A 17393-nucleotide genomic window follows, 5' to 3' on the forward strand; every position below is an offset into this window, starting at 1 on the left:
CTCCGACTCTAAAACTCGTGCCGAGCAGATGAGAGCAGAGAGCAGAGCCCCCGTGTCGGTCGAATTTTAATGGCGGCCGATCCCGACTCCGCCGTTTGCAGTGTTGTGTTGTGAGGTGACACGGACGGCCGCTCGGCGCTCGCGCGGCGTCGACGTATGATATCGAGACGTTACGCGATCATCGTCGCGGATAATCGTCCGGTGACAGTCCCCGGGACGGCGCGGGTGTGCGTTGTACGAGTGCGGTGGCCACGGCGGCAGCGACAGCCCGTTCGTGGTGGCGACCAGTGGCCTCTGTACGAGAACCGGGAGCGAGCCTCCTCTGCGCGGGCATGTCGCATATCCGCGATGTGCCGTAGCGAACGTCGCATCGTTGCACGAGCCTCGTAGCGTGCGTGCACATCCGCGAGCAAGGTAAATTCGCCAGCAAACTCGGCCGCGAGCCGCGAGCCGAGGTACGGTGGCGACCCTGGCGTCTCGCCCGTGATTGTTGCTCGCGCGACAGGCCGCGCTGTACACGCGGCTTCCGCGTCTCTCGCCTCGCGGAATCGACGAGTCTTTCTTTCCGCTCCCTCGCGGGATCCTCGCGGATCCCCCGTAACCGTCGCGGCCAGGTCGTGTTTTGGTATCGTGACGTGATCGCGGTGAGAATGAGATGAGGAGGAGGAACGAGGGAGGGGAGGAGGTGATGGCGGCGGAGGAGGAAGAGGGTGGTGGAACGGGGATGGTAATCCTTGCCTCTTTGTGCGAAGACAGTGGCCTTTAGCTGTCAAGTGCAGCTACGTACGCTGGTCACGCTAATGAAGGACGGGGCGTGTTACGGTATTGCCCGAAATTCGCGAAGCCATCTGTCTCCCCTCATTCCTCCCCTCCCCTCCCTTCTCCTCCCATTTTCCTCTCACCACTCGTCGCGTGTGCTTTTTCATTGTTAGCTCGAGATGAGGGTACCATTTAACGAAATAACTGATCCAGAAGAAAAAGTAGACAAAACAAAACGAGTGTATTGAAAGGGAAAAAGTGATCTGAGTGCCTAAATAATTGGACTAAACTGGTTGAAGGCACATTAAATATATTTAAAAAAAAAAAAAAAAAAGTTCCACGAGCTGCCTATTTACGCTCCTTGACAGCCGACGAGTACAACGGCGAGAAATGGAAGCTCGTTTACACGACGAACGCATGGAATTTTATTTCGGCTCATTTAACTGTTTCGCACAGTGTTTCGTCGCGAGTGATAATCTTTTTTTCAATATTGCACTCTAGACCATTAAAGTCGCTGTTGTACATTTTTTTAAGGTTATTTTGAAAAATGGAAAGCTTTGCTATATATTATTAGTTTATTGCAAAAGTTGACAAAAAAAAAATTAGATATTGCAATATATTTTGAACATAATAAAATCAAATATAAATATTGAAATATATTTTGAAAATAATAAAATCAAATATAATAAAATTAGAAATGCGTGTTGAGGAATAACACTTCTATATAACAAATAACAATTGTAAAATAAATTAATATACAAGCTTTTTAATATTCTAAATAATTAACTGACACATATAATGTAATTTATCTGTCGTGTTTCAGGAGTACCAGACAATGATCGACATGTCGGTGCCTAGATTTAAGCACAGCTGGTAGTACTGCGTTAACACTGGCTCGCTACCAGCATAGCAGGGCACGCATCCCAATACCATACCTTTTACATTTCCTACCTTAGACCTGCATACGCACTGACGCACACGTGTAACGTGTGCGCATGTGCTTTGTCAGTTGTCGCATACACACCATGAGATTCCTGGGACTTACCCAGTCATTTCCCAAATCGTTCATTGTGACACCTCCGCTGCTGTTCGTTTATCGATCATCCTTTTCATCCATGTCCATTGCCACATGGTTCCTAGTGATACTGGCGACTGCGGCGATAGATACTCCTGCTAGCACTGTCCCACCGATGCAGGATAATAAATCACCGCATATATTGACACAGTTTCCAGCGGAGAATGGACAGCGATATGGACATTTCCCCTTGGAAGCCAATGCAACTAGAGAAGGAGCTTTGAGATTTAACCATCTCACCATAGATCCTTCTATGGGAAGACTCTATGTGGGTGCAGTCAACAGACTCTTTCAACTTGATTCGAATCTCAAATTGGAAGAGCATGTCTCAACAGGTCAGTTCTCTTCTTTCACATTTTGGAATACAACATTGTAACACAAATAACGAAATAATTATTGATTTCTCTTTCATTTTAGGCCCGAGAATGGATAATCCTCAGTGTCATCCAACAGGTTGCACGGCAAGAGACATAACTCCCTCTCTAATGGATAATGTGAACAAGCTACTAATTGCCGATCTCGAGTCGCAGACATTAATCGCCTGTGGCTCTCTTCTTCAAGGTGCTTGCGAAAAATACAAAATAGCCAACATATCTGTCAAGCCAGAGTTTATCCCCCTCAGCGTGGCCGCTAATGACGAAAATTCATCCACGTACGCTTTTATCGGGCCCGAAAAGTATAATTCATGGGGGCAAACGAACATTCTCTATGTGGGAACGACGTTCACTAATAAAGGAGATTATCGTCACGATGTACCTGCCATCTCCAGTAGAAATCTCGACAAGCTGGAGTTTGCAGAGTATACATTCAATAAACAATCGATTGTGTACATCGATGTCAAGTATCGGGATCACTTTCTCGTGAAATATGTGTATGGTTTCAACGCGAGCGATTACGCGTATTTTGTTCTGGTGCAGAAGCAATCGTATTTGCCCGAACAAGAGGAACTGGGATACATCTCCAGATTAGCGCGAAGTTGTATAAGCGATCCGAATTACGACAGTTACACGGAAGTAACCCTACAATGTACAGTCGATTTGGGGGATGGAAAACAGCATTATTACAACTTGATTCAGGATGCAAAAGTCGCTGCAGCGGGCAGCGATCTGGCTATGCAACTCGGCATTTCCGTAGGCGATCCGGTATTCGTTACCGTATTTTCGCCCAGTAGAGGCATCACGAACGAAGCTTTATCACGTTCGGCAGTTTGCATATATAGCCTGCAAGACATCGAAACCAAGTTCAACGAAAATATTCACATGTGTTTTAATGGTAGCATCAAGTATCGAAATATGGGTTACGTCAGCGGTCCTATACAAGACGGAAAATGTCCTACTGCCGGTGTAAGTAAATGAATAATTAAACGGATAAGCATCTCGTACAATTTGTTATTTTTTTATATCGATCATCGTTTTGCTCTTTTTGCAGACCACAGGAAACATTCTCAACTTTTGCGAAGTTGGACTGAAAATTTCGGGCGTATCACCAATTACGGGCCAGGCCATCTTGCATTTTCCTGATACATTTATCTCTTCGGTAACCATCGCCAATACCGAAAGCCACACCGTAGCATTTTTCGGCACAAACGATGGCGTTCTTAAGAAGGTTTTGCTGTCTGGAACCGAAGCATTCGTTTATGAAAGTGTTACAATCGATAAAGGACAAAAACTATTGCCAGATACATTGATTTCACCTGATGGCGATTATATCTATGTGTTGTCCACTTCGAAAGTATCAAAGGTCAAAGTGGAGCACTGTAGTGGTTACACTAATTGCAGCAGTTGCCTCGATGCGAAAGATCCTTATTGCGGCTGGTGCTCTTTGGAGAAGAGGTAAAATAGATTAAATTTGTACATAAAACTATAAAACTATAAAATTATATATAATCTTATTTCTCGAAGTAAAAGAAATTATATATATAAAATTGTATCACACACACTATTTATACCGATAATAATTCAAGTATCTCGTTGACCATTGCTATAGGTGTACCATAAGGGGAGATTGTCAGAAAGCGAGTCACAGCAGTCCACGATGGTTATCCTTGGGTACAGGTCAACAATGCATCGATTTCGAGCAGGTGCTACCCGATCGTATGCCTATTAATCAGATGACCACGGTGCAATTAACAATCAGAACTTTGCCGGAATTACCAACGGGCGCTAATTACAAGTGCGTTTTTGGTAACGCCGAGCCAATAGACGCGCTGATGACTGGTTTCGGATTGTCTTGTCCAACCCCACCCGTCATGGAGAGACCCAGTATTCCCGAGGGCGCCGATCATGCGCTCGTACCGCTGTCCGTGCGATCGAGCGAGACGAATAAAGATTTCGTTTCGCGTAACTTTGCGTTTTTCGATTGCTCGAGACATACCGTGTGTACCGAGTGTGTAAAGTCACAATGGGCATGCAGTTGGTGCGTCTATGATAACAAATGCACTCATAATACTAGCTGTCAGGGCATTATATCGGGAGAAAATGTAAGTTGCATTTAATTTAGTTATATCTATGCTTTTTGCATAAATTTATCTCGTACTATAATAGATATCCTTCTCTTTTTTTCAGCAAAATCAAATCAACCTTGCTCCGCAAGGCGCACGGCACTGTCCGAGATTCGTAGAACGCAAAGAACGATTGAGGCTGCCGAACAGCGTGCCCAAGGAAATAGTGCTCGAAGTAGAAAATCTGCCACATCCGCAGGTAGGCCATAGCGGATTCCAGTGTATCGTCAGTATCGAGGGTGCCAATCTGAAGGTACAAGCTCGCGTGGACAGTAGCCGTCTCATTGTGTGTGACAAGACAGTATATTCATACGAAGCGGTCACCGGCGAATATGAGGCCGAAGTGACAGTTGTCTGGAACACAAATCACCACGTGGACAAGACTACGATAATTTTGTACAAATGCGAGGTGCTCGGCTCGCATCGCGAACACGCGGACTGTTCCCTGTGCGTGACGCGGGACGCTCGATTCGAGTGCACTTGGTGCGGGAACAGCTGCGTATATCGGCACTCGTGTCTGCAGTCGCCGTTTGCTGAGTGTCCAAAGCCTCGAATAGATATGATCAAGCCGCTAAGCGGTCCAGTCGAAGGTGGAACGCTGGTGACTATAGAGGGCAGCAATCTTGGGTTGAAGGAGAGCGACGTGGAGGGTAAGATACACATCGGTAACACTCCATGCACTTTGGTAGATTACGAGGTATCGGTGCGCATCGTCTGCCGCACCGGTCGGCACGAAGCCACAGACGCGGCGTCCGTTGTGGTTGGAAATGACGCCGGTTACACGGAAAGCGCAGTGCTATTCAATTATAAAGACATACGCCTGACAGGCGTATATCCGTCAGTCGGACCACAGAGCGGCGGCACGCAGTTGGCTATCACCGGTAAGTATCTAAATATTGGCAGCGCGATATCAGCGTACCTTGATGAGCTGCCATGTCAGGTAAACGCGACTCAAGCGAGCAGCACGAGACTGACTTGCGTGACTAGTAAATCGGGCCGCGTCAGGCGAATTCATAAATTGACGTTGAATATCGATGGTGCAAATCGTACCCTCGTGGACAATCCGTATAATTACACTCATGATCCGACCATAATGGAGATTAAACCCTTGAGAAGCTTTGCTTCGGGCGGCCGTATGATCACCGTGCACGGAACGAATTTGGATACTATTCAGAAACCTGAAATGGAAGTTTACTTTGACAACGAGCCGTTGCCAATAAATAGAACCGTTTGCACCGTCCTAAATCCTACGCAAATGGAGTGTCCGAGTCCGAGTATTACCAAGAGATTCACCTCAATCCGACGTAACGAACGTTCAGCGGTTGCCAATGTTCAAGGCACTTCGTCGCCGCAATCATCAAGACTGAAGGAGTCCCACTTGTCTCTCAAAATCGCCTTCATCATGGATAATGTGGAAAGTGTGAGAGACTTGGAAAAGCACTTTCAGAATCTTCGTAATCGGTTGTTTTACGTCGAAGATCCGAAATTTTTCCCATTCCCACGGAATGTTAAATTGTACAAGGGCGACACATTGGTGATTGAGGGCGAGAATCTCAACTATGCCAGCGACGAATCTGACGTGAATGTCACCGTTGGCACTATGCCGTGTAATGTGACGTCGCTCGCTCTCACGCAATTAGTTTGTACTCCACCGGATCAACAACCCGCCGATACGGACGAACTCGGCATCAAGACCGAAAGCGGGTTGCCGTTGGTAGTGGTACGAGTCGGTCGTAGTTTACGTTTCCCCATTGGTTATCTACGCTATGAAGTCATAAAATCATATCCGATACCTCCAGAAGCGATCGCCGGCATCGCCGCTGGTACTTTCAGTCTCATCTTTCTGTTTATATTGGTGTTGGTCATTTATCGTCGTAAGAGTACTCAAGCAGAGCGCGAGTATAAGCGTATACAGATACAAATGGACACGCTCGAAAGCAATGTCCGGATGGAATGCAAGCAAGCATTCGCAGAACTGCAGACGGACATGACGGACTTGACTGCGGATCTCGAATCGTCAGGCATACCTACTCTTGATCATAAAAACTACATCATGAAAGTGTTCTTCCCTGGAGTGATAGATCATCCTATATTAAATGATCCGCGCTCTCGCAGCAATGTCTCGCGTACCAATTATGATGCAGCAATGATACAGTTTGAACAACTCGTCAACAATAAATACTTTGTGTTGACGTTTATAGAAACTTTGGAAGCACAGAAGGATTTTAATATCAGGGATAAAGTAAACGTCGCCTCCTTGCTTATGGTAGTCTTAATGGGAAAGATGGAATACGCCACGGATATCCTGATGAATCTATTATTGAGATTGATTGACAAAGCGGTGAACACGAAGCATCCGCAACTTATGTTAAGACGAACGGAATCTGTAGTAGAAAAAATGTTGACGAATTGGATGGCGCTTTGCATGTATAACTATTTGAAGGACTACGCTGGCTCGTCCTTGTTTTTGCTTTTCAAGGCAATCAAGCATCAGATTGAGAAGGGACCGGTGGATGTAATTACGCACGACGCAAGATACTCCCTCTCAGAGGAGAGACTTTTGCGTGAGCAGATTGAGCATACGATCGTCACGTTGCACGTAGTACAGGACGATCTCGATGAAAAGATACAGTGCAAGGTCCTGGATTGTGATACCATAAGCCAGGTAAAATCCAAGATCCTCGACGCGCTGTATAAGAATACTCCGTTTTCGCTGAGGCCGTCCGTACATGATGTTGATTTAGAATGGCGGCACGGTCGTGGTGGTCACTTGACCCTTCAGGATGAGGATCTCACGACCAAGTGCTGCGGCGAGTGGAAGAAGATAAATACATTGGCGCATTACGGCGTCAAAGAGTCAGCTGTGATGTCACTGATCCCCCGGCAGAACGACGGTTTCTTGGTAGCGTGCAAACCACCCTGCCAAAATTGTAAGCCTTCGCATTATCACCCGCAACAGCAACCGTCGAATCACCCGCATCATCCGCCGTCGCACCATCTACATCGACACTCGAATCACTGTTCGTCCACGCATCTTCCATCCACACCAAATCACGGGCTAATCAGTCCCGTGATGTACAATCATCCTATGAGCGGTCTATATTTTGACTCTCAACATTCGCCGCCCATCATAACGGCGAACGGTGACGTTGAGAGCGGCCATGGCGGTAACCAGCGGCTGTACCATCTGGTGAGGCCTATCGAGGACGTGCATTATCCTCCCGGCTTAGGCTTTAACAGTAGCAGCAAGCATCATCATCCCGAGAGAACGCACAAGGCGATCCCGGAGATATTCCTCACGCGATTACTCTCGACCAAGGGCACTGTACAAAAGTTTGTCGATGATTTTCTAAACACCATACTGACCGCCAACGAGGCGCTGCCAAGCGCGGTCAAGTGGTTGTTCGATCTCCTCGACGAAGCAGCCAAACAGCACGGCATTATCGATCCAGAGGTGCCGCACGCGTGGAAATCGAACAGCCTGCCACTCCGATTCTGGGTAAATTTCATTAAGAATCCGGACTTTATGTTCGATATCAACAAGTCCACGACAGTGGACTCGAGTCTCTCCGTGATCGCGCAGACGTTCATGGATTCGTGCTCGATGACGGAACACAGACTGGGCAAAGACTCGCCGTCTAACAAGCTGCTCTTCGCCAAGGACATACCGCACTATCGTGAGAAAGTGGGTCGATTTTACACGGATGTGCAGAGATTGCCGCAGATCACCGACCAGGAGATGTCTAGTGCCATGCAGCAATTGAGCGCATCTCACGCCAACGAGTTTGATGTGATCGCGGCGCTGAAAGAGCTCTACATTTATGTCAGCAAGTATTATGAACAAGTAAGTAATCTGATTTTTTCTCGTCAATTTTTCGACATTCGAAGGTTAGCGACAAAGTTTGCTAATACCATTGTCTTGCTAATTTATTCCAGATCCTAGAGGCCTTGGAGACAGATGCGGGCTGTCGTAAACTACACCTAGCTCATAGACTAGAAAATGTAGCGTACACGCTCGAGGGAGAAGAGACCAGTGCCTGCTGACATACCCTCCTCACTTCCATCCCAGGACCCGTCAACCTCTCCAGAAACACTGACTAGTGCCTCCACTTCATGCATCAGATACACCTCGTTACATATGTACAAATATTACACAAATACAACACACCATGTGAATAACAATGCCGTAAAAAGAGATACACGCGATTTCGTTAGGGCTAGTCAGGCGATAGGTCACGGGATTATAGACACAGTCCTCGTGGTTGTATTTTACCGTCTTTACGTGTTGGCCATACCGAAATACGCTTGTAAACATGTATGGATATTGGTACGGCAATATGTACGCGCCTCTGATCCTTCAATTACGACGTTGGATAGATGCCTATTATGAATCTCTCTAGAAATCGAGTAAGGTAGTATTTATATATGAATCTCTCATTAAGTAAGGTAGTATTTATATATGAATATCTCTCATCGAATTCGAATCTTAATTCGTAGAATTAATCTTTTCGCGGACGATTGTTGTTATCGTAGTGAGAGATAATTTAGTTCTAAGTAATTAAATTATTTTTAACGTTTATTTTATTTTTCACGGTGTTATGTTTATAACATCGGTCTCGGCGTTTTCCTCCTGTCGGGATTCTTTTGAGGATCTGAGACGTGGATCGGTGCAAATACTTTCTTAGAAGAAATTTAAAGTGTAAATTTTACAGTCGATCTGATATCTATACGTGTGTACGCAAATACGGAACACATAAAGTAAAAGTAACATGTCTAATGGTAAGTGAGAAAAAGCCATAGTGTCCACCAGACTGTCTGTACGGGAGCAACGTACGGCAGCGAGTAGTCTGTGATCCGAGCACGAGTGGCTATGCCTATTATATCTTCATTATGATATACATAATTATTAATATGTTATATATATACACATAAAAAAAATATATATATAAAGCAAAGAATCGTGCGCGACACACCTCCACGGATTGTAGTGAGCTAGTTAGAGAGGGACTATATGTATTATAAATTGAGAGGGTTACGCACACCCTTATAATTCACAGAGAGACAGAGTAACAGATAATATTAAATTAAGGCGATTTTAAAGTAATGCGCGTTAAAAAAAATTTAAAGTTAAAAGTTATATAAGAGCAGCTCAGTCTACTCTAGGCCTATCCACGTATATCGTGTACGTCAAACAAATCTTTTTCCCTTATTTTTATCTCTTTTGCTTCTCTTTCTCCGTACGCCACATAAATCTTTCTAAAATATAATACCGTGCTGAACACGGTAAAGTGCTATTATATTTTAGAAAGATCACTTTGTGAAGCATTTATCTAATAACTTAATCTTTTCATTGTATGTATTATTATATTATTACATTATTATGTTATTATCATCGGTTATACATTATTATTATTATTATTTCTTCATTATTGTCTATATATATACATATAAATATTAATGCTGCCCATTAATTATTGCTATATTGTTAGAAATGACGAATGACAGGTGCAAAACGAAACGGATCTCTTTTTAGATTGCCGACGCAAAAATATTACAAACTAATTTGATCATGTTGTAGAAAGAGTTTTGTATTTGGTCGAAATTTATGCCCAATTTGTAATAATATTCGTATGAATTGCAGACACTCGTCGTGGCACAACGACGCCCTACAAACACAGTATTCTTTGAACAATCGTCACTTGCTTATTTTTAGTTAATATATAAGACTGGCAGAATTTTTTAATTCGCATTTATTTTTTTACCTTTATTTCCTTTTTTTTACGAATCTCGATGTTGCGTAACGTCAACGGACGATTATTACATTGGTCACGCACACACTGCCAAGTTTTTCCACAAATTGTCGATCCGTTCAGCCAATATAAACTCGTTCAATCGAAGCGCAACAAGCCTCGATCGACGAGTCGTCGATGTAGGTCCAGGGAGGCTGGGGACATGCTCATACTCTTGTACTTAATAATGCCGTCGTGTAATTTCAATTATATACTCTAGGTCCTCAGGCTCCCCCGTTATTCGCGATCATCAGCAACCTATGTATCTCTCTATTATATGTATATCGTATTTATTTATATATTACACGAAGAATAAATTGTAACTCGATCGCGTATGTACGTCAATCTGTAAGTTTTTATATTTTATCACGTATCTCTTTGTATCGAATTGTATGAATATTATATGTCTGTATACGTCTATTCGTTTTTTTATGCAAGTATGCGTCGGTATGCGTGCTATCTGTTTCGATGCGGTAAGAAATTTATTCGCTCGAGGTTTTTTTTTCTTTTGAAAATAAAACGCGGTTTAGTTCAAGTATCTATTCTTCGAATGTAATGGCAAATCTTGTGTGTGCGACATTATTAATTAGATTTATTTAAATTCCATTTATAAGAAAGGATGATACTTTGCTCTTTCATTTTAGATTCACATGAAGTGAATAAATTTAATACCGCTTGATACAATCTTCCCCGGATGAGATCGGAGATTTGATTTTGGACTGAATTTTCATACTGTTATTGTGCAACGTTCCCAATGTATTTTTTATATATGTAGTTTAAAGTTCGCAGAGGTGCCATGTTTTCGTCCGTGAACTCAAAACCAATTACAGATATATAATACCTACTTTTATATATATATATATATATATATATATATATATATATATATATATATACATACATATATACACATGTATATATTTTATTCACAAAACGATTATATTTCCATTGAAATTTAATATGTGCAAATTGGAACATTCATACAATTAAGCTAACTAGAATTTCGAACCGGTATCGAAATCCGTGCGAACACAGGATAACGAAAGTACATTTATACACGTATATATATATATGATTAAAAATTGTATAAATGGGATAAAGTGTAACGGGTTTGCACTTGTTTGTCCCTGCGTTGAAAGTATCATCTTCTCCTTTTGATTTCTATTAGTACACTTTAACAATGTAAGTCGCCATTCTTATTTGTTAAACATTTGTAATTAAGAATTATATACGTTATATATGTATACATACATATATATACATATATATATATATATATATATATATATATATATATATGTATATATATGTATATATAATATATATATATAAACAGAGAGAGAAGCGCGTTAACTCAAAAAGTAGCAGCTGCAATGTATCATCAATGATTGCGAGTATATCACAAATGACTTAATCGACTGTAAGCACTGCCGTTAACGTTGTTTTGGAGAAAAATACACAACGACAGAAAATTGCCGTCGCTACACGCCCTACAAACGTCCTCTGTTCCCTTAACGAGGGAAGGAATAGAGTATTTGTATATGTACATATATATATATATATTGCACTTTTGATTTTTCGTTTATCACTGCCGTGATTTTGCATTTAAGAAACAAGACTATCACCGAGCCACTGTATTGTAACAGTCTGTTCTGTAACGCGTTAATTCCTTGTACATTTCCTTATAAAGGAAACTGAGGAGAACCAACAAACGACTATTCTAAAACTGTACAAGACTATTTAACTTCATCCCGTATTCTAATCGCAGCGCAGATTTGTCGTTGAATGCATTTGCGTTTACAAGAGCTTGTATGTTGATATCTAGTGCAATTTGTTTAATTGTATGTGGTGAGAATACGGGCGTTTCTTTACGTTTGAGTAATATTATGATGCTGTGCAGATTGACGTACATGAGAATACACGTGCGCACATATTCGTATATACAAATGTTCACACACACACATACACACGTCGTTATATCGGATGCCAGTGGGCCTCCTGACAAGCGCAAGATGTTTTTCTTTTTCATGAAATTTAGTTAGAAAGATATTCGTGCGATATGTAAAATATGTCGAGCAACGTTCGAGTTTGATCCAATAGAATCCATATATAATCTCGCTATACTTTACGAACGTACAAATGCTTGCGATTCTGCCGCGTTAAATCGGAAAAAATCGATTTGAAAAGATATTTTGTATTCATTTTTTCATATTTTGACAGTACACCATTTTTACATTCTTAATTTTTTTCTATGTTTTTGTTGGGAACTGTTAGAAATTTTCGTACATGTTAGAAACGCGAATAAGGTAGAAGAAAATGAACAAATAAAGTGTGCATGTTATACCGCTATGTCGAGAGAGAAGCGGTATGATTAGTATCGATAAAATATTAAGAAACGCAGTTTCTATAAACGTCCGCTGAATTTTTTATCGAGATGACGATTAAAGAGACCGCGCGTGAGTGTGTTTAAAATGTTTACGATATCCGGAATATACGCAGCAGAGTTTTCCGAGCAAATTGTACAGTCGAAAGTCGACTCCATCCAATCTGAAAAGCTTGTCAATTCTGCATTCAACGTATGTGATTATAACGCAACGGACTGAGAGAGAGAGAGAGAGAGATGATTTTCGTGAGGTGATTAGTGTGTCATGCTTCGTAGTTTATAGAGATAAATCTCAACATCGTGTCTCGAGTTAAGATTACTTCTTGTTAAGTGCTTCGAGAAGAGAAGAAGGGCGGGGGGAGAGAGGGATAATCCCTATAATTTTTCTCATTTAAATATTTCTCTCGTATGTTTTCGATCGCCGCTATTTCCATAGGTACGGATTAAATTTTATCCGGCAATCATTGCCAGTAATACATAATTGCTGAGAACAATAATTGACGATCGATAATTGAGCTATATCAATACAGTCTTCGTTTCGTTGGCGTTTCTGGAAATATATCTTTCTGGCAACAATATACATTGTAAAGAATCATGGAAAAAGGACGTAACATTTATATACAATTATATTGACACGACATTATATTGACCAATTTTGATCGCCATTAAATGTACCTTGGAGAAAGCGTGTTCTCTATTCATTAAGACGCGTACAATACACTTATTGCGAGTGCGTTATATCGTGTCTATATCCATTTGTGTATGTGCGTGTATGTGTATGTATGTGTACGTGCAATTGCAACCCTCGTGAATAGCTCTCTTCCCCGCTCCTTGCCCCTCTCCATTGTATATAGTACTTCGACCCAATTCCTCCCCCTATCCCCCGCACGAGTAGACCTTAAGCGACACTCGAAAAAACGAAATGATTCTTGCCAAATTTTCAATGGGACGTAGGGACAAACGACTAATTGCATTAAAAAAAAATCGCAAAAAATATATTGGTATTATAAACGATTCGTATCGTATTATCTCTTTGTTATTTCGCCCACCCGTAATCTCAGCTGTACAGACTTCTGATTGTTAGCCTTACGATTAAGACACGATGGACCACGTACATCGTCTTGATAATCGTTAGCATAAGAAGGAAGAGCCACGAGCGTTTCGATTGGACTTGTTTCTAATTTGAGTCATTATTTACCTGCGAAGATGATATCGATTTTCCAGCCTTTTTTCACAAATAGATATTCAAAATCTCCTTTGATTTCGTCGGTAAAGATTTATTGTAATTGAACGGGCACGCGATATACAGCTACATAGCCCGTGTAAAATTATCACAGCTCGCTGGTGCGCTAAGATCTAAATATTCTTACTATAAATATACGTGAACTTTTCAAGAATACACGCCATTCGAAGGCGTCAAAGTCGCGTGTGTTATGTAAGTCGTGTTAATTTGGAATTCTTATATTAATTCGCGACTTTAATACCACCTTCGCATTTGCGAAATATACGTGGAATTTATATGTACATCTTGTATACAGTAGAACGTATATACTTGGCGCGCGTTATAGTTTTTCACTTGTGCATTTTGACAAACATTGACAATTCCAGCGTCGATGTTGTGTCGCATTACGCGATATAAATTATAAATCAGCGTACTCGGTACGCGCAGAGCTAATTTCGGTCACGAAATTGTATATGCTATACATATATATAACAGTACAATTAATACGCAATCTTGAGATATGTGAAGTTTGTATAATTTTATCGCTTTCTTTTTATAAATATATCAATAAAAAGGTATTAAAAAATAATCTATTGTATATTTACATTTTAAAACTATCAATGCAGACTTGTATTACAAACGATATTACGTGTGTAATAATTATTAGCTATAGTAATATTATGTCATTATTTTCTACATACTTAATATTTTTGTAATAATAATGCGAAAGCTTATAAAGATAACAAATTTACATGGCACGTTTGTACAATTATTAATAAATTGTATCATATGGAATTGTATTTATAGGCAGTAAGAAATTCAGACACTACACAAAGGCCCAATTGTACTAATATCGATTGAATGTAATTCGAGATTAAACTTCAATATAAATACTATACTAGTGGTGTGTCGTCTATTCAAAACTTGTGTCATAAGGGACCGAGATTCTTACAATCTCTCTCTTTCCCTCTTTGTAAAATATATATTCATAAAAAATAATAATAAAAATCGTCACCCCTTTTCCTTCACAGGTTAATAAGATCAATTATAAAGTAATATTAATAAAACTTCCGAATTATTTTTACAACATATATTATTTATATATATAATCCGTTTCTGTTTGTTTAGCGATTTCTTTCGTAAGCAGTTTATTCTACCCCTGATTTTATCTTGTATAATAATGATTTATCCTGAGAAGACTTAACTGAGGATAATGCAGATGTACTGGATGAAGAATTCTTTGAATTTGTGGCAGTACCTGTGTTTCGTTTATCCTGCTTGGCTTTTTTCATCATGTCTTTCAGTCTTTTATCTGCGCTTATAATATGAATATTTGGTGTCACCTTAGCTCCAATGTCTATAAGAATTTATTAATCGACAGTTTAGTTAAAAAATGAAATTTATATTTTAAATATGTTACAGATGAGTGCGTTCATACTTACTTGAGCTGGGCTTTTTCTGTTCTTTGGATTTGCTTTCTATCACAGTTTTTGGCGAACTTCTGTCTTTCGAAACCTAAAATATAATAATGAATACAGTAAAATAATTACATTGATAATGACAAGTAAAATATCTTTTATTAAAAATTTTCCTAAAATTTGAAGAATTTAGTAATCAATTCGAATAATTAATAATAAAAATAAATTTCTTAAATATATATATATAAAACAAGCTTACAAAGTGTACAAAATGTAGACAAGCAATCTCACAATTTGCACAAATTGTAAATGCGAGTGAATACACACACCTGAGATTTTGAACAGTTAGAGCAGTACCATACTTGTTTGGGTACATCTATCTGCGAATCTAGGATATGTGGAATGTGGCATTCTTGATGATATAAAGAATGACACTCTTGACACTCTACAAGTCTATTTCTTGCTCCAACATCCATTCCTTTACAAATGACACATGTCAGATCATCCTCTAGAATTTCCAGAGCGAGAGTATCGTCTGTCTGCAGGATGTCAGGTGGTGTGTCACGTGCTGGCAGATTAACAGGGGAACTATTCTTGCTCGATTTACTCGAATGCTTAGATGAGCTAGAACTTTTGCTTTTCTTACTGCTACTGCTACTATGATCGCTCAATACTGGTTCTTCCATCATGTACTGAGAAATAGATGAGAAAAATTACATCAATTCCTATAATTTATATAGACATTTTTCATTAAATACGCTACCTTTTTATGTAGCACATTGGAGAGCATTTTGGATGGTCCATATTTTTGTTTAATTGCTTCATCTAATAGAGCTCGTAGCTGTTCTGCGGAATCCTTGTTAGTGGAGTGCAAAAGGCGTAATCCCTGTGTAAATTGCGGATCCAGTTCCAGCTGAGTCATCTTTCAAAAGTATCCTTTTCTGTCAATGCAATGTATATTAATTATAATTGCTGCTTTATAAATAATTATAATTATAAATATATAATTTTATAATTTACAACAAGACTGAATAATGTGATGTTTTGCGATGCAAGTCAGGTTATATTTAAATAATAGCACATGGTTTTGCATATTGAAAATTTAAATACTCTATATTAACTTTCTTCTCTGAGGAGCGAGTTATGCAAACACACAATGTCTCTCTTTCAAATACAAAGTGTTATTGAAAAAGTTAAGTGTACGTTCTCTTGTTTTTTTTATATCTTTTTATATGTATATTTATCGATATTTACCCTTTTATGTCAGAAACGAAACTGTGCGATACGTTTGCCGTTTAACTTGTAGAATCTATAAAGTCTGAATTAATGCAAAACATGCCGTCTAACATTCATACGATTGTGTTAAATGTAATATCAACACTTTATTTGTGCTTTTATCGTTGATCACGTCAACATGCAGCGTTTTTGCTATGAAATATTACTTTATCTGGGTAATTTTAGGTTATCGCATGAATCTTGAACGACGTGGAATTTATCTTGTTGTATAGCTAAAGATGAGCTAAACTCGTAAAGATATTGGACATGCTATACAATGTTTAATCGTCAATAGAAAAGGAAAAAATATAAGAGCAAAAAATATTTTTGATTAAAAAAACAAATTTCAAAAATCATATTAAAAGAATTTATTTACGTTTATAAAAATTATAATTTTTCACGATCAAACTTTCCGTATTTTCTTTATATACATTTAATATATATGGAACTTTGACTTTGAAAACAATTCGACTATATAAATAGGTTGTAAATTAAAAATTAAATTGTAAATTAATAAAGAGAAAGACAAATACAAAAAATTGCAGATAATAATAGCTTAATAATAGTTTTAATAATAGCAATATTGTAGACATTATTTTTTTTCTTTTTAAAAATCTTTAAAATGTACACATTTTTCCAATTCTTTTGAATTATAAACATAAATATGTTTATGTGTAGAAATGCCCAACTTTCGAAATCTTAACGATCCCTTCGACTTTGTTTCTGATCAGGTCACATCCAACAAACCCGCTGACCATTGTATTCACGTATCACAATCCTTCCCGCCAAAATCCCTTTCTCCCAAATCTCTTTCAAGGAATAATCCCTTTAATACCTTTTCGAACTGCAGGAGTTCACCAACAAAAGGATTTAAAAGCTTCAGTTCTCATTCATCATTTGGGAACAATATTTCCGTCTAGCGTAAGAACATTGGATTGCTAGTTTGCACATCAATCGCCCTAGTAAAAAAAT

General features: G+C 39.6%; 2 protein-coding genes across 6 annotated transcripts in view; one reads left to right on the plus strand and one right to left on the minus strand.

Moving 5' to 3' along the window:
• Window positions 1-14626, plus strand: Plexb (plexin B). Of its 3 annotated transcripts, none has more exons than XM_083093008.1 (7): window positions 1-1293; window positions 1583-2169; window positions 2252-3177; window positions 3263-3666; window positions 3821-4313; window positions 4399-8178; window positions 8271-14626. In XM_083093008.1, the coding sequence occupies exons 2-7, from the start codon at window positions 1755-1757 to the stop codon at window positions 8376-8378; spliced, it is 6126 nt and encodes a 2041-aa protein (XP_082949134.1). In that variant the 5' UTR covers window positions 1-1293; window positions 1583-1754; the 3' UTR covers window positions 8379-14626. The 3 variants fall into 3 exon arrangements, with proteins under 3 accessions (XP_082949134.1, XP_082949136.1, XP_082949135.1); XM_083093010.1 differs by having other exon boundaries at window positions 1-822; XM_083093009.1 differs by having other exon boundaries at window positions 1-414.
• The window catches only part of LOC145967927 (integrator complex subunit 12), a 3690-nt gene continuing 601 nt past the window's right edge, over window positions 14305-17393 (minus strand). For 2 of the 3 annotated variants that reach the window (XM_083093031.1, XM_083093030.1), the window contains exons 2-6: window positions 17257-17380; window positions 15910-16087; window positions 15476-15838; window positions 15171-15243; window positions 14305-15085 (exon numbers count right to left, since the gene is read on the minus strand). In XM_083093031.1, coding sequence (XP_082949157.1) covers window positions 14877-15085; window positions 15171-15243; window positions 15476-15838; window positions 15910-16068 — 804 coding nt within the window. In that variant the 5' untranslated portion in view covers window positions 16069-16087; window positions 17257-17380 and the 3' untranslated portion in view covers window positions 14305-14876. Of the gene's footprint in view, window positions 15086-15170; window positions 15244-15475; window positions 15839-15909; window positions 16088-16400; window positions 16804-17256; window positions 17381-17393 lie in introns of those variants that run through there. The other variant, XM_083093029.1, reaches the window with a different exon arrangement.

Source organism: Camponotus vicinus, unplaced genomic scaffold (assembly GCF_025532165.1).
Source record: "Camponotus vicinus isolate PSW18456_S1 unplaced genomic scaffold, iyCamVici1.0 SCAF_3, whole genome shotgun sequence".
Taxonomy (NCBI): Eukaryota; Metazoa; Arthropoda; class Insecta; order Hymenoptera; family Formicidae; genus Camponotus; species Camponotus vicinus.